The 22,779-nt window shown below is 37.9% G+C and overlaps 1 protein-coding gene across 3 annotated transcripts in view; it reads left to right on the top strand.

Annotated features, from left to right (window-relative positions):
• Positions 1 to 18,518, top strand: part of SMOC2 (SPARC related modular calcium binding 2) — a 182,079-nt gene extending 163,561 nt beyond the window's left edge. For 2 of the 3 annotated variants that reach the window (XM_060753763.2, XM_060753762.2), the window contains exons 10-13: positions 7,172 to 7,274; positions 12,471 to 12,745; positions 13,963 to 14,003; positions 16,869 to 18,518. In XM_060753763.2, coding sequence (XP_060609746.2) covers positions 7,172 to 7,274; positions 12,471 to 12,745; positions 13,963 to 14,003; positions 16,869 to 16,892 — 443 coding nt within the window. In that variant the 3' untranslated portion in view covers positions 16,893 to 18,518. The remainder of the gene's footprint in view (positions 1 to 7,171; positions 7,275 to 12,470; positions 12,746 to 13,962; positions 14,004 to 16,868) is intronic. The other variant, XM_060753764.2, reaches the window with a different exon arrangement.
• Positions 18,519 to 22,779: the final 4,261 nt, after the last annotated feature.

Below are 22,779 nucleotides of genomic sequence, written 5' to 3'. Positions count from 1 at the left end.
CATGCATGCAATCCATATCTTGTTCTTTCCCCAAAACATATAGGTGGTATTAACCCTTCCCTCCTTGTATAGGTTGCAGACAAATTCTTCTTGGAGTTTTAATGACAGATGAGTGACATTTTTATTTCAGTTGAGTATGGTTTATGAACCCAACATTTGAAAGGAAGTTTTTTCAAATCTGAAAAGAGCCATCAATGAAAATCAATATTTGCAAGCCTTGCTAAACAAAGCACACTGATTTTCTGACTGCCCCCTGTCTGAATGAATCCTGTAAGGGAGGAAGGTACTTTTTCACCAGAAAAGGGGAGGGTGGAAGGATAAAGAAGACAGAAGGGGAAAGCCAAAGGGGAGAGTAAGAGGAGGTTAAGAAAGAGAGCCTGGGATGTCTTTGCAGCTGAGGCAGCAGAGGCCAATTCCTTGCCCCCTGCGCCATTTCTCTTCGCCATGTGAGAAAAAGGCCTTAGGGGGGAGGGGAGTGATAATTTGTATGTGATCTCAATTGCTGATAAGGAAAAGAGGAGAAGGAAAGAGGAGCCAAGAGGGAGAGAGAAGGGCTGGAAAACATCCCCCCCCCCCTTGACTGGCTGGCTGGCTGGCTGGCTGGTTAGGTGGCTCCTTGACTCCCTGCCACTTCACTCATCTGCTTCTGGGTCTTCTTTGAACAAAAAAAGCAGTGGGGAGACCAGAAGAGATAGCTGAAGCATTTGCTTCACATTGTTGCTAACTGATTCATGTAAATGTCTAAAAATTTGACATCCCCTCCCCATAGTTTCAGAAGCTTTGCTTTATAGAAATCTCTAGGTCCTCCAGTACAACTTAATAGTATGCTGGGAACAGAAGTGGGGTCATTTAATGGCATTTACTCACATCCACAGTTTTAGGTAACAACAGTCCATCCTGGAATGTATCCCTGCTGCTGCAGGAGTACTACTATATAGTTATGCCATTCTTAATAGTTTATATATGTAACAAAGTCTGGATTGCAATATATATTTTGTCCAAAACAAAGGGTTTTGGATATGGGATTTAGGCAAAAATGAAAGATCTCTTTCCCCCTACCTCAGGGTTTTCCCTGCTCTACTGAAAGGGTTGGGGGTGCAGCTTCTGCTTCCAAATGGATAGAGGCTCAGCCATTCTGGGTGTGACAGAATGGAATGGGGGTATTTATATACAAAGCGCTGAAATATAGTTTTAGTTCTCATTGAAATTTAAATGAGTTGGTAGCAAATTGTGTTTATTTCAATAGATCTATTCAAGGTAGGAGCAGAGGCAGCCCTAGGTAATATTCAATGGTAAGCAAACAGTATTTTGCCCCCCCCCCCCAACCAATCACTGATATATATTTTCTGTTCGTCTTGGGAGTTCTGTGTGCCATATTTGGTTCAATTCCATCATTGGTGGAGTTCAGAATGCTCTTTGATTGTAGGTGAACTATACATCCCAGTAACTACAACTCGCATATGTCAAGGTCTATTTTCCCCCAAGAGCGCCTCAAGATCGCCCCTTGGCAAAATCAACTATACTGCAAAGGCTTACTTTGCGTAATGGTTGAACCACCCCTGTGTAGGAGGGACATTGAATTTAGCTCCAGACAATATAGCAAGTTTGGAATTGGGACAAAACTTGAAGCAAGTATCATGGGGATGATAACTATTCTGCTCTGTTCTTATCTGCTCAGTGAAACAAAAATCCTATCTTTGCTTAGGCCACACAAGCAGCGGTCACACAGCATCTCAACACAATGAAACATCCTATTTAGACCATAGCCAGTTGAAACAAATTTTTCACATTTTAGAAACCTTTTCCAGTTTTTCCTCTCTTTTTTTGTATAGAAAACAAGTCTTTTTGCAGGAGTGAATTTTGATTTTACAAGAGAAGTACTGAAATGCATTTTTTTTAAAAATAAACGAATCCTCTTATAGGTAGGAAAAACTGAAGACATTAATTCTTGCATGTGAAAATGAAATGCATGAATATCTTCACTTTTCTGGAAAACATTTGGGTCTGTTTTTCACTCACCATTCCATTAGAATGGTACAGAGAGGTGATACTGTAGAGGTCTGTATTCAGGAAGGGCACCCTTCACTTTGCATTCTTAATTTGCCTTTCTTAATATTGTCAATGTTCCATAGCAGATGTCATTTAACTTTAAAAAGATGCTCAAACTACTGCAAACAGGGGTGTTTTATGTGGGTATTTAGCAGGAAATTTTTGAAAATGAGGTCCCTAGTTCTGTTCCATATTCTGCTTAAGACTGCTAAAAATTTCAGGCAACTACATGAAGAAGTTCATGTAGTTGCCTGCAAAAACTGTGGTAAATTTGTGTTCTTGCTGGAGGATGTGGGTAGGCATACTTTTAGCATGTGAAAGTTGGCATTTCTCTTGGGGGAAAAAAGCAGCTAGAGGGCATGGCCCATGGTCTTTGGTATCTCTACATTAATGCACAGAGTATTAGAAATATGTAAGAAGAACATGAATTAATACAGTAAAACAAATATGGTGAAAAAGACATAACTGAAACCTGGTGGGATGGGTCCTATAATTGGAATGTAGTAATGAAGGAGTAAAACATATTTCTGAGAAAAGGACAGAACGAGAAAGGAGGAGAAGTAGCATGTCAATGAAGTTTATACATGTGAGGAGGTCCATGACTTAAATCCTGCAAGCAAGGTTGAAGGTTACTGAGAAATAAGGGGGAAAGAAACAACAGAGATATCATTGTGGAGGTTCATTGCAGACCTCCAAACCAGAGTGATGATTTGACTGCTGTCTTTATGGAACAAATAACCACACATTCAGAAAGGAGAGATGTAATAGTGGTGAGATATTTAATATTTGTTGGAAATCCAACCCTGACAAGAATATTAGGTCCAAGAACTTCCTCACTTGACTTGCAGACAATTTATTTTCCATTAGGTGGAAGAGACAACAAGGGAATCAGCTGTTTTAAATCTGATCCTAGCCAACAGTGACAGCATGGTAAATTGGGTAAATGTGGTAGAATCTTTTAGTGGGATCATGATGTTCTTCTAGAGTTTTGCAACAGAATTTATTTATTTATTTACTATATTTGTATCCTGCCCTTCTCACCCCGAAGGGGACTCAAGGTGGCTTTACACATAGACAACAACTCAATGCAATAGAAACAACAGACAATTAAAACACAAAGAGGAAGTCAGGCATAGTCAAACGGGCATTCTAGACTTTAAGAAAGCTGAGTTCTGTAAACTTAGAGAAAAAAAATTGGGCATGATCAGGAATACTAAGAGGGAAAAGAGTTCATGATGGACAGGAGTTTCTGAAAAATGAGATATTGCAAGCAATGTTTAAAACAGTTCCAATGAGGAGGAAAAATGGGAGGTGCGTAAAGAAACCAGAATGGATGTCTAAGAAAATTTCAGTTGAGCAAAGATATAAAAGGGACATGTACAAGAAATGGAGAAAGGGAGAAATCACCATAGAGGAACTAAAATGAATAGCCAGCATATGTAGAGAGAATGTTATAAAAGCCTAAGTGCTGAATGAGCTCAGGCTTGCTAGAGAGATTAAAAACATTTTTTAAAGTGTTTTGGTTATGTCCATTGCAAAAGGAAGAACAACAAAATGGTTGGACTGCTGCATACAGAAGATGGTGAAATGCTATCAGGGGACAGAGAAAATGTAGAACTACTAAAAAAAAACTTACTTGCCTCAGTCTTATTCCAAAAGGTCAATAATGCTCAACTTGGGGATGATAGAATAGAGAATGCAGTAGGGAAATGCAGTTCAGAATAGGTAAAGGGCCAGTACTGGAATATCTGGCTAATTTAAATCAATTTAGGTCTCCAGGGGCAAATGAGCGGCATCCAAGTATATTTGGCAGAAGTAGTTTAAAAATCACTGGCAATCATCTTTGAGAATTGCTGGAAGACAGGAGGTTCCAGAAGACTTGAGGAGGGAAATGTTGTTCCCCTCTGCACAAAAAAAAAAAAAAAAAGGGGGGGGGGGTAAAAGAGGACATAAACAACTTCCACCCAATCAACCAGACAGCAATACAAGGAAAAATCTAGAACCAATCATTAAAAGAAAAAATGTAAGCAGTTAGAAAGCAATGCCGTGCAAAAACATAGGTTTCTCAAAAGAAAAGTTATGCCAGACAAACCCTCTCCCTCCACCATTCTCTGATAAGAGAGTTACAAGCTTGATAAATGTAGGGAAGGAATGCTGTGGATGTAGCATGTCTTGATATCAGTAAAACCTTTGAGAATATTCCCATTATATTCTTGTAATTAAATTAATAAAATGTGTGCTAAACAATGCTACTGACTTTGTTTCTTCTACCTGGACCAGGATATCACAGGAAGTGCACTGTTGTGATAAACTCTTATTTTCTCGGCTACAACATGCTATAACTTCTTAGATTTTATTTCCTAGTAATTCATGATTTAACCAATCTGAAGAAACTTCACTTGGCCCAAGACTCAATAAACACTCCAAAACAGAAGGAAAAAACTAATGTCCCCTTTAAAAAATTCTATATATTGAAAGAAAAATGTTAGTGAAACTTTTCAAAGTTTGACTGAATATCAGAAAGATCTGGCATATTTTGTATCTTGCCTGTTTCCAGATGTGAGATAATTAGGAACAAGATTTGTCTGGTTTACATTTACCTTATAATGCTTTTTTGCTTTTGCAGAGATGTCAGAAGTCACAGGTGTAGGATTAATGTGCCATCATGAGCTCAGAAAAAGAAAGATGAAATATGAGATTATCCTAGACAGAGAAAATGTACCTTTGCAGATTTTTTTAAAACCTTGAAAAGAAAAAAAAGTTTTAATCTTTAACATAAACATCTAGATAATATTGTTCCAACAGCCACAGCAACTTTCCCCAGGGCTTTGAATAATGCTGATAAGTGTTGCTTAGTTGGGCAGGTACTTATCTAGTCTTTCATATTCTGATTAGCATAGTATATTTTAAACCTGTCACTTTCTCAACTCTTGCAGGGATTTCTGATATGTGAAAGAGGGTGAGAAAGGATACAGGACTGGATTTTTAAAAAGTTTTAACCACGTAACTCTTTACATTACCACCAGTGTTATAGTAATTACTTATGAAACTCATTGGATCAATTTCCACTCTAAAATGTATTTTTAAATTTTGCAAAATTAGAAAATAGTAAACAGAAATTTCAGTATCACAATATATAATTTTTAATGAACTTCAGTAGAAACCTGTTGTAGAAGTAGCTCAGAACTATATAATTTACAAGCACTGGCAGCATGGTGAAGGACTCACACAAATTTGAAATCTGCTAGAAGCAGACCTTACTTTTGTCTAACTTTCCCATCACCACAAAATTGTGTAGTTATTTTTTCTGATCCAGACAAAATAAAAATGGATGAAGAGGACTTTAATAGTTATAAGGACATTTTCTAGATTTATATCAAACATGAAACATGAGAGCTGATGTGGAATTTTAATGGACAACCTATATAAATGAATTCTAAGTAAATCACCATAAAGCCTAAACAGATTTTATGTTTGTGTGGATAGAGTTTATTGCAGAAAGTAGTGGCAGATTTCCAGTTGGAAGAGTTGATACAATTCAAGCTTATGACTGAGCCAAACAAGGCAGAAAAAAACCTAAATTAGATTCAGTGAGATCTCTAGGTGAGCTGAAATAGCATTTATGAGATTTTGGCAGTTGAATTTTATGGAATTGCCTTGAGGTTGTGCAAGCAATTACTTGTGCCACAACAGCTTAGTTCCAATCCTCTTCTTCACAAGTTAGGCAGAACTGCCGCCACCCTATTTGCCAGTCAACCTTCACTCCACCCCAAACAATGTCAAACTTCTATTGTGGAGAAGAAAACTTGGCGCCACGAATCCAGTCTGTACAAAGATCTCAAAGTGGGGTTAGGAGGGCTGGAATGTAGACCAGGCTGGACCTCTGCCATAGTTTTTGTAATATTGCCCCCCCCCCCATCCTCATTTTTTTCATTCTCTAATTCACATGCCACCAATCTACAGCATTACTTCCCCTTTCTCTGATATTCTACTGCCTCAGCAACTGGAAAAGACTAACATGGTTGCTACATTAAAATTTTGTAAAGAGTGACTTGGCTTGTACAAAAATATACATTATTAAGGTTCACACCTCTAGCTGCCTCGTGGGAAGCTATTACCCATTTTATGCAAGGTACTTGAAATAGTTCTACTTAATCACTCTAGATGACTTAATCGCTTAATCACAATAACAACAGTAAACTTATAATGGAAATAAATAAACATTGAAATAGGAACTACGTAGCAATACACCAATTAGACAATAAAACTAAGACATGAGTAAACATTCAACATATATAATTAAAAACAGTTAAAATAAATTGCATTTGAAATGGCTAACAGAGGTGTTTATTAATACATCATAACCGTCACATAGTACAAATGGGTTCACCAACATTTTGGTGGATTAAAGTATCTTAGTCCTCCTCCTGTCCATACGCTAAGGTGCATAAGTGTATTTTCAAAAGTTTCTTAAAGAGGAGGGGGGTTAGGGCTGTTTTTATTTTTTTTAGGGAGGAAGTTCCAGAGATGGGGAGCAATCACAAATAAGGCCCCCTCTCCTGTCCCCACCAGCCGCGCTTGATACAGGAGTGGGACTGAGAGCAGGGCCTTCTCCACTGACCGCAGTGCACGAGATGCCCTATATAGGAAGATGCGATTGGAGAAATAGCTGGACCCAAACTGTCATACCCCAATTTAAAGAAGAAAAACAATTTGAACACTCCCATATTTAATAATGAATAATTTATTACAACAAATACCAGGCTACTGAGGTTATTTGTAAAAATAAATTACATAGCTCCTAAGAGATTCCATATTAAAACTCCATGTCGCAGTTGCCAGGACTGATAAAGCTTTCAGAAGTGGATAATGACCAGAAGTTATCTGGCAGTGCCTATTATCATTCATCTGGGAAGGCCTGGCTCCACAGGAAAGTTTTAATTTTAAACTTCTGTGTAGTACAAGTACTATGCTATATTACTCCTCATGATTTAGCCTAGTTTTTATCTAAAACATCTAAGACATCCCCAAACTGCACATGCGATTTTGCATTTCAACTTATAACTGAGAAACAACTTCTAGTAACTTGATAAACAAAGAAGAAAAATCTCTTTCCATTTAGGTTGTCCAGGAGCCAAGAAGAATGAGTTCTTGACCAGTGTTCTGGATGCACTTTCTACAGATATGGTGCATGCAGTTTCTGATCCTTCTGTATCTTCCAGCAGGTATGTTAACTTGGCTTCCTGGGTATCAGGTTTTCTTGGATAAACTTAACAATGCTGAATAGTGGTTGTTGTTAACTGATGTCAACTCAAATTATGTCAGCCCTATAAATGAGAGATCTCCAACTCACCTTGTCATCAACAGCACTGCTTGGGTCTTGCCAACTCAGAGCCATGGATTCCTTGTTGGAGTCTATTCATCTGAAATGTGATCTTCTGTTTACCAAGCATTATTGTCTTTTCTAGTGAGTTGCCTTCTCATGATATATTCAAGATATGACAATCATAGTTTAGTCGTATTGGTTTCCAGGGAGAGTTCTGGCCTGATTTGTTCAAGGGCCCATTTAAGTGTCTTTTGGGGAAGCTGGAGTATCTGCAGAATTCATCCTCATGTTATTTATTTATTTATTTATTTACTTCCTTGTATACCGCTGTTCTCACCCCAGCGGGGTACTCAAAGTGGTTTCCAACTATCATGCTACATGCTCATTTCACCACATACTCATATTGTTTTACTTTTATGGAAGGGTGCTGTACCTTAATAAGCTTAATGGAGCATACATGATACAACTTAAAACTTAGTCCAATACTGAACATTTAAACGAAAATAGAATCACGTATGATAGGTTCACAAGAAATTCTCTTCCTACTGAACGACTATTGCCAGCTCTCATACATTGGGGATTAAGAGGGAAAAGATTTCAGTGGTTGGGTGTGAACCTAAGCAACTGCCTGTTAGAAAGGATATCAATTTACAAAAGAAACATGACACAAGGTGTATCATAGAGTAGAATTAATATAGTTTGACACACATTAAGCACCATAGTTCAATGCTATGAAAGGATAAGAATTGGGATCATTTGCTTTCTCTGTCTAAGAGTACTGGTGCCTCACCAAACTACAATTCCAGGGATTTCATAGGATTCAATCATGGCAGTTCAATAAGTCCATTAATTCTACAATTTAGATGAATTTTTCTACTTTAAACATGATGATTTCCCCACCCAAGGGTGTTATTACCCAGTGAGTGCCTTGACTGCTACAGCATTTCTGTTAAATAAGTTTGCATTCGGCTGTGTGCATGAGAATTCTCTTTGATCCCTATGTAAGAAAATAGAAAAACATTCAGTCAATTAAAAAGTACATGTTACTTTTCAATAGTCTCTTCCCTCTCCCATCCACATTTTCATCTCATTCAGTAATAAAGTACTAGCGGTATCTTTCAGTTGTGCTATAGACATAATTGGGTTTCCCCATCCAGCCAGCCTGAATGTGGATGGCTATTTGCCCACTCCAATGAATGGGGACTAGCAAAATAGTCCTTGACAGGACTACATTTTGAGGACAGAGTGCAGCATTTAAGGTGCCTCCTCTTTAGTTCCAGGATTGGAACAGCGATCACTGGCCCATCCTTCCCACCCTATAGCAGTGTACCAAGGGGTCACTTTGAGTCTGGGTGGAAATTTTCCCCACCCTCCTTTAAGGTTTTTTTTAACCTACTCTACACTGCTGAGTTTAATGAGTAGGCTTGTGTAATTTGGCTGGAGGGTGATCCGTTCTTGGAATTCAAATTTCATTGGATACCCAGATCTGTTTTCAGGAGCCTTCCAAAAATTGGCTAATGGAAAAATCTGTTTTGGGCTAGGCAGCCAAAAGATCTGGGAAGATCCAGCCCGTTGGTGGTAATGAGAAACTTTCAAAGCTCCCTTTTCCATTCCTGGGATGCTTTCCTTTCTTCCTTTCAAGGGAGCCTGGGTTTGAGCAACGGGATTAAGGAATCACCTGGGACCATTTCCTTTCTTCCTTTCAAGGCAGTCTGTGTTTGAGGAACAGGATTAAGGAAGCATGCACTGCATTCTCCCAAACAGGAGGGAAGACGCTGCCCTCAGCAGCCACATGGGCCATTTTGGGCAAAAAAACCCAAAAAAAACACATGGCGGCTGAGCCCTTGCCATTACGAGTCTGGAGAAGCCGAAGAAACCGAAGAAAAATGATTAAAATGGATCCGTGCACAAGTTTAGTAATTGGCATTAGGTGGAGCCATTACATAGGCTATCACGCGGGAAAAGGAGATACAATTCAGCATCTCGGTGTGTACCTTAGGCACCAATTTCCTTGAAGACCAGGAACAGGAACCACAACTGGTGTTTTTGGACAAATAAGGTGGAGGTAAACTGAAATTACCTTGGGGTTGCTGGGAAATTTTAATCCCGGATGTCTAGAGACGTGGGGTTTGAATACTCTATGCAGCTTCTCTAAGCAGTTGCCCTGGAAACTACTCAAATGAAGTTACGCAGGGAACTCAGATGTCTCATCCATGTTATCTGAGGGGAGTTTCTGGGATGGCCCCTGCCTAAGCTTATCAAACACCAAGTTGAAGTCCCAACTTTTAGTTGATTGCAGTTCATGAAGAAAGTTAGGCAACAATTCAATAAAAGTTGCCCATAGCTATCACAATATAGTTGTCTGGTCTCAGCATTATAAGCATTATAATTTAGAGACTTACATTCAAATTATTTAAATCAGTGTTAAAGTAATGAAATTCATATCTTCACCAATAAGTAAAATTAATGTCCATATTTCTTATTTCCAGCCCATTGACTTACTGGTCCATTTCACTGCCTTGATCTGTTTTGTCCCTTGGTCTCCAAAAATGTCTTTCAATCTCTGCAGTGCCTTCTTCTTACCATTAACATTTGTTCCCTTTAGGTCTGAACTGCATTGAAAAGACAGTAATAATTTCAAAGCCATTCACTCACATTGAAAAGGACAGTTTCATTTTTACAATGTTTTATCAAAATAAGAAATTCTTATATTTAAAAATGTCCTATACACGTTATGTTTAAGGAACAGAATACAAGATTAAGCTTGGAATTATTTGCACATCTAGTCAGAAGTAAACCCCAGAGTAGGACAAAAAGTTGCCAAAATAAAGATGCTGATGAACTGGAAAGATGAATCAGCAAGACAAAGGCGGAAAGAATTTAACAAAATAGAGTTTGCTTCAGTTACTGGGTCAATTAACAATTTTTTGTGAAGTCATTGCATCTTGTCAGGTTAATGATTTTGACTTACTGATTTGACCCCTTTCCTGGATTCTTGTCTTTTCAAATCTCCTTCCAGGTGAAATAAGTTCTGACTAAACTCCATTGAATGCAATGGATCCTAAACAAGCCATGATTTGCCTGTTGCATGGTTTCAATGGGACTTACATAAACCAAGTTTAGCTGGGTCAGGGCCAGCATTGTGAAATACTAGATGCTAAGTTTGTGAAAGGCAATAAAGTAATCCAATAAAGCATTCAGTTTAATTTTCTGGAGTGTAGTTTTAAATATCCCATAGAAAGAGGAGAGCTTCTGTTTTTCACTGCAATGTTTATACAAATATATTACATGCTATAATTCAGATACTTTAGAAATTGTTGATATTGTGCCAAGTGGAACACACTTTCCTTTTTTATAATGCAACATGATGCCTTAAGAGCTAAGATAGAACTTTCAATAACACATTCTACTCATGCTGTGGCCAGTACTCAGAGAAAGCCAGGCTATGTCAGAGAGAACATAATTTCCAACCTCATATTGCTACACCTGAGTGATTTAGCATTTTTTCTCCCAAACTGCCTTATACCCAGTCACACTGATAAACCATAAAGAGAATATTTTCTCTTGTTTCTCTTCCTTCTAATTTTATCCAGATGCTCTCAATTTGGCTTCTAGGATTTAAGTCATAGATCTCTTCACAGGCCTAAACATCATTGACATATGATGCTACTCCTTCTTTCATTTTGGGCAGTTTCTCTGAAATAGATTCCACCCATTTATTCTACCTCCCAATCACAAGTCTCATTCTACAAGGTTTTGGTGATGCATATTTGCTTTGCTGTGTTGAGTTAAAGTTCATATTTCCCAATGATCTGTGCATACATGTACGAAAATTTAAGATTATGTTGGATTGCAGTTCTTTAACCATGCTGGCTAAGATTGTTGGAAGTTGTTCTCCAACAAAATCTGGACAGAAACTTGCTTTTTGACCTGTATTATTCATATTACTTTGAATTCAGTGGTAGTTATTTGTCGGATAAGTGGACAAAGGATTGCAACCTAATTTGTTAGCTGTTTGGTGTAGAAGTCTACAACACCCTCCAGCTCCTACAAAATCCTACTGAAGTTTCTAACTAAAGGAGTCAATGGGGTTTACCTCTGCCATCCAACCATGACTAAACAGTAGGATTAAAGAGGCCACTACTAATTTCTTGTTTTTCATGTTTTTTGGTTGAGACAATTGAGGTTGTTGCACTTTGACCATATCACGACAAAAATGACCCTGTAGAAGATACAATAATGGTAATGTAGATGGTAACAGGAACAAAAAAGACCACATTACAGGTGGATAGATTCAATCAAAGAAGCCACGGGTCTGAGTCTGAAAGACCTCAGCAGGGTAGTTGATGATAGGGAAACTTTAAGGCTTCTCATTTATAGGGTCATCATAAGTTAAAGTCAACTTGACAACACTAGACAAAAACAAATTACTGAGATAGGTCAGGCAGCTGTTGCACCAAATCTCCTAATATTTACAGAGTGATAAATTATAATTACAATGGAGAAGGTATAGGCAAACATAGTAAATAATACTGAGTTTTATCAAATGGCAAAATTGTGGCAGGGAATACATGAGAAGTGAATTTGAGATTTTCTTTCAGCTAAAAATATTTAGGAAATAAGAGATTCTTGGAAAAAATACAAGTTACCAATTAACTTACTTGAAATGACATTTTGCTATTGTTTTGATCTTCATTTTAAGTTCACAATGATGTAGAACAAATTGACACATTCTATGATACATCCTTATAATTTGTCTTGTAAAGGGGAGCTCATGCAGGATTGTATGTGGTCATGTTGTTATGTGGATATATAAAACAAACCTGAAGATTCTATGGGCTGAGAATAGGATTGCTAGAGTGAAAACTGGAGAGGGCTTTGCTGTAAAAGACAGAATTTTAGCAGGTGCTGCCTGTTATCTGGTTCGATGGGAATAAATATCCATAAAAATCCCTCTCCTATGCAAACATTAAATGCATATATTTCCTTTCCAGTTTTGAAATAACTTTCCATGAGCAATGCAATCACTTTGTGTGTAGTTACCTTTTTATTGATATTCAAAATTATGCTCACTCAGTAATCTATTTTTTTTCAGGCTTTCAGAACCAGATCCAAATCACACTCTGGAGGAGAGAGTGGTCCACTGGTATTTTAAACAACTGGATAAAAATGCCAGCGGTGACATTGGAAAAAAAGAGATCAAGCCATTTAAGAGATTCCTGAGGAAAAAGTCCAAGCCCAAAAAATGTGTGAAAAAGTTTGTGGAATACTGTGATGTGAATAACGACAAATCATTAACAGTTTCAGAACTCATGGGTTGCCTGGGTGTAACAAAAGAAGACAATAAAGCAGACACAAGGAAACGCCATAGTAAGAGGATTTTCTGAAAAGTTTTTCATTGCATATCTGATGTTTGGTTGAAAAAGTCTAGGCATTGAGCAGGTGGATCACCACAATGAGATTCAGTCGTAGAACTGCTATTCCCAAGGCCAACAAACTATCCCCTCTTTTAGCAATATTTTCTTGGGAGTAGCAAATAGGATCAAGAACATAATGATGCAATGTGGTATGCTTGTTGTTAAAGATTCCAGATACTCTTTCCCATTTCTATTCTTTCCCTTGTTTTCTATTCCTTTTCAATGGCTACTGAGCAAACCTTAATTGTATCTGCTCTATACATTGGTTTGAGACTACATTACTTTCCATGACTGAATCCTATGAAATCATAGCGTTATTTTTTTATTTATTTATCGTGTCAGAAGCAAATTGAGGGGTACGGTTATAATGGATTTAAAAGAACACAAACAACATTAAAACCTTGGCGTTATACTAGAATTCAGTCATGAAAAGTAATGTAGTGAATTAATAAGAATTATTAACCATAATGGTCAGTACATTCCTCCAAACTACAAAACTAAAGATGCCAAGGAAACAGAGAATATGATGAACCCGGGAATCAAAATGGGGATCAGCCCAAAATTTTAAAAGCCAGCAAAAATCCCAAAGGAGCAGACTTCTGGATCACAATTAAACCTGGCACATACTTGATAGGTCTGAGAAGGAAAAGAGAAGCCTGGATTTGTCGCCCTTTTATATAATTGTAAATGTGTGCCCTCCCCACACACACCCCCCCCAGTTATACTTTCCAAATGGGGCAAGTAACAATTTCAAAAGGAGATCCTCTATGTGAAGAGCAGAAACCCTCATGTTCAGATTATCAGTCTTCACATGACAATAGGACAGGTCTAATATTTCGGTTTCATCATACAATCAATCCTCCATGTTTGCTAGGGTTAGGAACACAGGACTCCTAGAAAAGTTTAAAAAACACCTCTGCAAATCATAATCCTCATACTTTTTCTTCCTGTGATAACACCTCAACAGGAATCTAGGTTGTCCAACAGAATGCTATGGTCAACATCTAGGAGAAGTTAACCATGTAGTTGTACTGAGGAACCTAGGAATTCCTAGAGATGTAGACAAATATGTGAATAAACAAATTCACAGATTTGACAAACCTGCAGGAATAATTAGATAGGACTACATTTCTTGCTGTGAATTAACATGCCTTTTCTCCTTCTTGACAGCTCCAAAAAATAATGGTGAAAGCACTCCTTCCAACAGGCAGGTGAGTACATAAAGGAAGTCATTCCATGCTCTATGGTTTTGAGCTATATTCAGCCAATATGGGTTGTTGGCAGTTATTATTATTATTATTATTATTATTATTATGTTTATTATGTTTATTTATACCCCGCTTTTTCCCTCCAGAAAGGAGACTCAAAGTAGTGTACATTAGAATAATTTTAATACAATTTAAAATCCAAAAACATACAAACATTAAAATACAATTAACCATCAAGGGTATTAATCAAAATCCTTAAAACTGGTTAAAAGCATATTCAAAACTAAAACCCACAGCATCCCCTGAATTGATCTTAAAAACCGTCTTCTTTAAAAAGCCTGCCTGAATGAAAAGGTTTTAGCCCGCTGCCAAAAGAACAGCAGAGAAGGGGCCATTCTGGCTTACCTGCGCAGGGAGTTCCAGAGTCGAGGGGCAGCCACTGAGGAGGAATACCTTTTTTCTCATTCCCAACAACCAAACTTCTGATGGAGGTGAACTAAGATAAGGGCCTCTCCTGGAGATCTCAGAGCCCGGGCAGGCTTATACAAGGAAATACCATCAGCCAAATAGCCTAGACCTGAACCATCTAGGCATGGGCAAACTTTGGCCCTCCGGGTGTTTTGAACTACAACTCCCACAATTCCTAACAGCTGGCCAAAGTTTGCCTATGTCTGGCCTAGGGCTTTAAAGGTCATCACCAGCACTTTGAATTGTGACTGGAAACAAACTGACAGCCAGTGGAGCTGCTGCAACCGGGGGTGGGGGGGGGGGGTGTTGCATATGTCAATCCATTTAAAAATAGCAAGAAAAAAACTTCCACATGTTGGAGAGGTCAAGCCTTCACCACTCAGTAATCATATGAAATCACCTTTTTGTTATTACCATTTGCTGGATTTGCATTCTCTAAGGCATGTGCTAATTTAGTGTGGGTTTTCACACCTTTGGTAGAGAATCTTCTCACAGCTAAAAAAAATCTGTTCATTTCTCCTCTTCCCAGAGAGTTGGCTCTCTGCACATCACTTACATTTTAAACAAGGTAGTCTGAAAACCATTACTCTGGTAAAACTCAAAGTTATTTGAAAGGTTATTTTAATTATATACTAGTGCCCCCACATGCCGTACGCTGTGCACAAAGCATAACATGGCTTTCCTCTGTCTCCCCTTCTCCTGGCTTCCTGTAATCTGATAACAACGTGTATTGTATATAGTGAAATAGTCCTATCATTTCAGAGTTTAACTTCTTCATTTCTTTAAATATTTTTTGCTGACTCAGTCTCAATTATTTTAAAAGCTCATGCTGTGAAATGATAGCCTTGAAATAGTCCTCATTGTGCAAACCATCTGGTGGCAGTTAACGGCTTTAGCCATGTGAGGCTATAAAGGGTTTTTTGCAGTTGCCAAAGGTGGCTTTCATCACAAGATCTTGCACTTTGGAAATGAATATGCCTGACAAGAAACAGATTTAACAAAGCCACCCACCTATTGGGGGAATGGGCAACAGGGGGTGATAATAGGAGATCTAGCATTTTCAGTTTAGTCTGGACGCAATCTGTACATTATGGTAAATGAGGTGATAAACTGAGGTGATAGAATTCTGGACTGGAAAAAAGCACACTGCATAGTTTCTGCAGGCCATAGTTTTGCATGTTACTTTGTCTGTGTGGAATGGCCTTGGTAAGCTCCCTTTCTCCAGTGTGATAAAATTTTGCCTCTTTTTAAGGAAGGGTGTCATAGTATGATACTTCATTTGTTATTTTGTAGTGATTCAAAAGAATCGTACCACTGAACACATAGACAGGCTGGTTTTTTTAATGCCTTCTACATTACCATGCTCTCATGGTTGTAAATGTGAGTGTGTCCTTACCACACATGTGGGGCAGTGGTATTCAAAATGTACATTTCTGCATCTAGATAGTGGGGTGCAATACTAAAGCAGTCCTTACATTTCTCACTGTTAGAATTAACTGAAAATCCTGCACTCCAGCTCTAGTGTTCTTTAATGTCACAGCACTATTTTGATTTCTCAGTGCCACCAAGAAAACGTTTACTACTTCCATTTACAGTATTTGAATATGAAAAAGTGAAGTCTTGCAGCTCACTAACACATGACACAAAAGGAGGTGGGGGGGGGTATTGTGATTGATAGATTCAATGTGGAGTGTTCTGGCTATGATTTATGATGATGGTTCCCAATCTTTGGTCCTCCAAGTGTTTTGAACTTCAGCTTCCAGAATTCCTGACCGTTGACCAAGATGGCTGTGACTTTTTGGAGTTGAAGTCCCAAACTCCTGTAAGATTTAGAACCACTGATTTCAATGAAAAGCCAAGAATTCAGCATGAAACATTAGAGGAATAGAGGAACAAAGGAATAGAGCAGACAACTTCTAACAAACAAGAATATTTGCATTTTTGTTCATCATTATTCTTCCAAAAAGTAGGGGAAATATTGCCAACTGCCATGGGCACAAAGACCAGCACTTTGGTATATTGGGGTTTCTTCCTGTGAGGGATAAAAAAAGGCTGTGAGAGTGGAATAAACAAAGATTTATAACCCTAATGATGTTAATCCCAATGAGCAGGTGGTCATCTGTGAGTTTTATTGCCAGAAATGTATAGGCATTTATAGACTCATGGTTCTTAACTTTAAGAGCCCGAGAAGTCTTGCATGTCAACTTCCAGAATGCTGGATGGATTTTTTCTGAAAGTTGAAATGCAAAGCATTTGGACTAATTAAGGCCAAAAAGCACTGGTTTAGATTTTTCTTATGCTGAAAGTGAATATAAATGAAAATGATTGCTTATTGTTATAATATATCATATATACCAAAGTAAAATACTAACTATCTTTTTTTTCAATTCTCTTTGACAGCAGACCTCAAAGAAACAAGGCTGAACATTTCATATCTAAGGCAAATCTCTCAGACATATGGGAGAATCCCTCACCAAAAGGCAATAAAATGTAGTATTTGCACTTTGTACTTTAAATGTAAATTCACTTTGTAGAAATGAGATATTTAAACAGACATTAAAAATCTGTGAAAATGTAGTAACGGCTTGTTTTAAACAGTTATCACATACAATGTATGTGTCTTTCTGTTGTCTCAAATCTATACGTCCTGAAGGTGTAAAAGTTTGCATTTAATCTGTTTTGAAAGAATAATGTTATGTTAGGCATTGACACAGAAACTAGACTTAGTGTTTTTATTTCCAGTTGTATCGCTTGTTTTCTACATAATTAATAATATTGATGATGGTTATACTGAGAACCAGCTTTATTTGAAGTCTGCTGTATTCAAAAAGTTATTTTATCTGTATTTGAGGTTGCATGCTCCTAAGTCCAAACAAAGGCTGGAAATCAATATTGCCTGGGGGAATTTTCTCTGTTGTGTTTTAGGGTGACATTGTTTTTTTAATAATTGTGTTGGGCTACTCCAGAGCAGAACTGTACATCAAGAATGCAACAACGAAAGGATTTTAAAGGTTTTTTTCTCTCTCTCTTCATTTGTCTTTTTGCATTAAGGTTTTGTAGAGTTCTTTTCTCTATCTTGTTTTTAGAGGACATTGTTATAATATATGTTTATTTTATTTTCAGTCCCTTTTTTCTGTTTGGATGATCTAGCTTGCCAACAACCTGACAGGAAGTTCATTGTGTCACTCAAAATGCTTCTTCCAAGACATAATAATGTAATAAAGGGGAGTATTTGTTCAGTATTGTAAATCTAATTATAAGGAGACAAAGAAGGTGAAGCTGGCTTGTCAAGTGTTTCTTACAGTTGGCTGGACTATGATGCATAACTTGTGGTGCCCCAGGATCTACAAAGGTAAAACCATCACTTGAACAAATTATGAACAGTTGTGTTAAAAAAATGCGCTCAGCACAGGCACTCCCTTAGGGCATCCTTCTTGCCATCTGGGAGATGTTCTTACAAGTTTTCATACCTTTCCAATCTTTTGGAGATTTTTTTCCACCTCTTTCCTGGAATGCCTTAAGGGGACATGAACTAGCAGATGTGAACTTCATAACAAAAGATTTGAAAAGAACAAAAAATAATGAGCCAAGCTTCAGACCTTGGATAGCAATAAATTTTAAGCAGCCAGAGAGATTAATGCACAGGGTAGACACACACTGCCAGCATCCCAAAAAATAATGTTAAATGATGTGCCTATTTAGGATTGTAGCAATGAACAGTGATTTTTTTGTTCATTAAAGCAGCCTGGACAAGGCACAGGAATAACAGTTGGCAATCAGATTCTAATACAGGCTCTGTGTTTGTATCTGCCTACATAGCTACATGATAATATACTGTTGGCTAACTTTGTACTTTGTGGAACAGAGCAAAAGAAAATGAGTCTTGTGGTTAGAGATTTTGTGGAGTAGGGCACAAAATACTAATGTAAGTTTATCTTTGTAAAAATAACATGGAACATCATTTTTTTACTCAGAATTTATTTGATATCTTTTTATAATGCTAAATTTGAATTTAATCTGTATAGATTAAACATGTAGTATGCTATGAAACTGAGTCTGTTTGGTTATTCTTCTAGAGTACATAAACAGGCAGAAAATTTTATTGGATTCAGTTATCAGAACATGTACATTTCCTTTTTCATAAATCATGTGTATTTCCTTCATGGAAACAACTATGGAATTTTTCATGACAATCTCAGTACACAATTGATTTTTCTTATCATGTCAGGAGTGACTTGAGAAACCACACTTCTGGTATGAGAGAATTGGCTGTCTTCAGAGATGTTGCCCAGGGAACGCCCGGATGTGTTACCATCCTGTGGGAGGTTTCTCTCATGTCCCACACAACTGATTGATGGAATAGTGTTGCTATTATTTATTTACTTTGTTTCTATCCTGCATTTCTCCACACAGGGAGTCAAGGGGGCTCACAGTTACATGACAACCTAATAAAATGGCAATTACACAAAATTAAAAACAATTAAATATTTACGTAATTAATATAACTTAAAATGCAGTTAAAATATAATAAATACAATTAAAGTTATGTTTACCCCCCCCCCCCGAATGTTCTCCACAACCTCCTCAGCAGAATACCCCTTATCATCCCCCCCCCCAAAAAATGTCTGCTGACCCAGAAAGGTCTTTACCTGCTTGCAGCAGGGATGGGGCCATCCTGGTCTCTCTTGGGAGGGAGTTCCAAAGTCTGGAAGCAGCCACTGAAAAGGGCCTCTCCTATGTTCCTAGCAAACATGCTTGAGCAGGTGGTAGGACAGAGAGAGGTCCCTCCTCAGCTGATTATAGGTAACTGACAGATTTGTAGAGACAGATATGGTCCTTCAAATAACTTGGACATTACTTGAATTCAACTCTCACATTCAACCCCATGAATTTCATAGTTGGCTTAGGCAAGGGATATCAAGAATTGGTTTGCCATTGCGTTCTTCTGAAGCACCTGGTATTCCTTTGTGACCTCAAGGTCAGGCCAGCTAAGCAAGATTGCTCCTGCTTAGCATTCAAGATTAGATAGTATCTGGTACCTTTAGGTTAGTGGTACCAATAAACTAGTGTTTCATAATAGTATAACATTAGGCACACTTAGCTTGGTAGCTATGTCTTAACAAACCATATTGGTGAACTGCAAAGAGCAATAACAAGACCAGTGAGAATGTCCCAATGCACACTACCTAACTGACGTGACACATTGTTCATCTGTCCTCATGCACATTGGGTTCCATTGTATATTGGATCCCATTGCTCATTGGTCCAATATGCAATAAAATTGTGACAATAATGTGTATGAATGTGGAAAAGAGAATTGAAAAACCAAATGTGTGATCAGTTAGCAAATAGCATGAGACATAAAAGACCCTAATTAAGAGTGCTTTCGATAATGAGCATTCATCTAGAGTTAAATTTCAAATAAATGAATGTGTTTTGCTTGCATTGTGGTAGTGAAATACGCAAAAATAAAATATCAGCAATACAAACTGAGGTTAAGAGAGTTTAAGTATGCAAATGAACTAGAGGGAATAAAACATAAGATGTTGACAGATTTCCTCGGCAGGAAAATACAAAAAGGAAATCTGTTAAAGATGTTTAAGTCAGGCAAGGTGACTCCACTTGGCATATCACAAACAAATCTTTACTCTTTGCAGTATGCAATAAAGGGTAGATTAGCACTGGTTCCTAAACTCTTCCTTGACAAGAATAATTTAGATAATACACTTGACATGTTTACACTGGGGTATTATGTAACTAGTTTTCCTTTATTAGAAACCAGTGTAAAAACACACACACAACCTTCTGATGTGGAGAGTGAAAGGTTTATAGCTTTCACTGTACTTTTTTAAAAGAAGGCAAATTGATGTAATTAGAGGGTAATTACTTTGACATTAAATACAATCCAGTTAACTTTATTGATGCCTCAAAGTAAGACTGATTACAGTAAATGACTGATGCAAATTGTGCTCACTATCCCAACTATTTTATTGTAATTCTGTTAACCAATAGCACATGTGGAAAGCATTCAACAAACAGAATAACATTTTATTCTGCATGAAAAGGCTCCACTGTTATATACATGCATGGCATTCACTAAGTAAGCATTGAAAATCTTGACCTTGGCCAAGTTATTTTGGGGGGTTGTATCTCCCAGAATCCCACAGTCAGCATGGTCATGAAAGTGTTTTCCTTCTTTGTATTTTAGCATTTCCTGAACCACAAAACAGAAGCTCCATTAAATGGTCAAGTATATAGTGCACCATTTTCATTGAATTTGACAGAACAACAACATATTCTAAAAAGTCAACATTTTAGACTTTAAGCTAGGTATGCGCCTTTGGAGAAACTGCCAGGAATACAGTCCTCCCTTAGAACAAGATGTGTACTTTCCCAGATGCCTTGCTTTAAATAACAAAATCAGATCACAGTTACCTGCACCCATAAATTCTATCAGTTTGAAAGGGTGCAAAGAAAAGCTGTGAAATAGGATGTAGAACCAATGCCTTGATGTTTATAAATCAAAAGAAACAAGAATAACGAGCGGAGTGCCACAGGGTTCCATCCTGGGCCTGGTCCAGTTCGACATCTTTACTAATGACCTAGATGAAGGGTTAGAAGGCATGATCATCAAGTTTGCAGACAACACCAAATTGGGAGGGATAGCCATACTCCAGAAGTCAGGGACAGAATTCAAAACCATCCTAGCAAATTACAGAGATGGGCCAAAACTAACAAAATGAAGTTCAACAGTGACAAATGCAAGATTCTCTACTTAGGCAGAAAAATGAAATGAAATGATACAGAATGGGGGACGCTTGGCTCGAGAGCAGCATGTGTGAAAAAGATCTTGGAATCCTCATGGACAACAAGTTAAACATGAGCCAACAATGTGATGCGGCGGCAAAAAAAGCCAATGGGATTTTGATCTGCATCAATAGGAGTATAGTCTCTAGATCCAGGGAGGTAATGCTACCCCTCTATTCTGCCTTGGTCAGACCACACCTGGAATATTGTGTCCAATTCTGGGCACCACAATTGAAGAGAGATATTGACAAGCTGGAGTGTGTCCAGAGGAGGGTGACTAGAATGATCAAGGATCTGGAGAACAAGCCCTATGGGCATGTTTAACCTGCAGAAGAGAAGACTGAGAGGAGACATGATAGTCGTATAAATATGTGAGAGAAAGCCACAGGGAGGAGGGAGCAAGCTTGTTTTCTGCTGCTCTGGAGACTAGGACGCAGAACAATGGCTTCAAACTACGAGAAAGGAGATTCCATCTGAACATTAGGAAGAACTTCCTGACTGTGAGAGCTGTTCAGCAGTGGAACTCTCTGCGCTGGAGTGTGGTGGAGGCTCCTTCTTTGGAAGCTTTTAAACAGAGGCTGGATGGCCATCTGTTGGGGGTGCTTTGAATGCAATTTTCCTGATTCTTGGCAGGGGGTTGGACTTGATGGCCAATTCTATGATTCTATGATTCTAAACAAGAGGGTTATATTGGAGGGGAAGGGGTTAAGCACCAACAGGAATAATGTCCTTCCACCACCTACCATCAATGCACATACCAAAAAAAAAATCACAGTTCTTCCCTCTTGACAGCATCACATTACGAGCACATCATATGTAAAGAATGCCAGTCATGTAATTGATTGCAACTGTGAGCCATGGCATTCCTTCCTGTACCTATAGCATGTATCTGAATTTCTGAAAGGGTACAAAAAAAAATAGGGGGTGGAAAGTACTTTCTTTGTTGCAATGGCAATGACATCCTGTGCTCAGGCTATAACCCAGCATATGGAAAACTTTCAGTCTTAAATTTCTTTACATTTCTCCCAATTGGCTACATTTCTGTCCTTTATTATAGCAAGTTGTGAGATTAATAGTATCCTCCCCCTCCTTCTATTTCGTGTTTTTCTTCTTTCAAACATTAATTTTAGCAGTGACACAGTGACATACCCACTTGATCAGATTACTGCCACCTCTTTTTTGATGGATAGATTTCTCATTTCCAGCTATGGTAAATGTCACAAGATTTTTTTGATGATTTTTCCCCATTGTTTTCCCCACTAATTCCATTTTCATGGTGTGTTTTTTTTCTGTTTTTGTCTTCCTGTTCACTGTATCCCGACTAAATGTGCCTATGAAAATGAAGACAAGGCATGGCAGTATGAGGGGTGATAAAAATCCCATATGTAAGTAAATGTACTCTCATCTGCATTAACCAGATTGGAAAATTATAGCATTTCTGGGATGCAGAAGACCATATAGAGATTAAAGATATGGAACCAACCAAAATTAAAACCGATAACTC

This window comes from Anolis sagrei, chromosome 1 (genome assembly GCF_037176765.1).
Source record: "Anolis sagrei isolate rAnoSag1 chromosome 1, rAnoSag1.mat, whole genome shotgun sequence".
In the NCBI taxonomy this organism is placed as follows: domain Eukaryota; kingdom Metazoa; phylum Chordata; class Lepidosauria; order Squamata; family Dactyloidae; genus Anolis; species Anolis sagrei.
The sequence above is the reverse complement of the archived record's forward strand: the minus strand, read 5'-3'. Positions and strand labels throughout refer to the sequence as shown.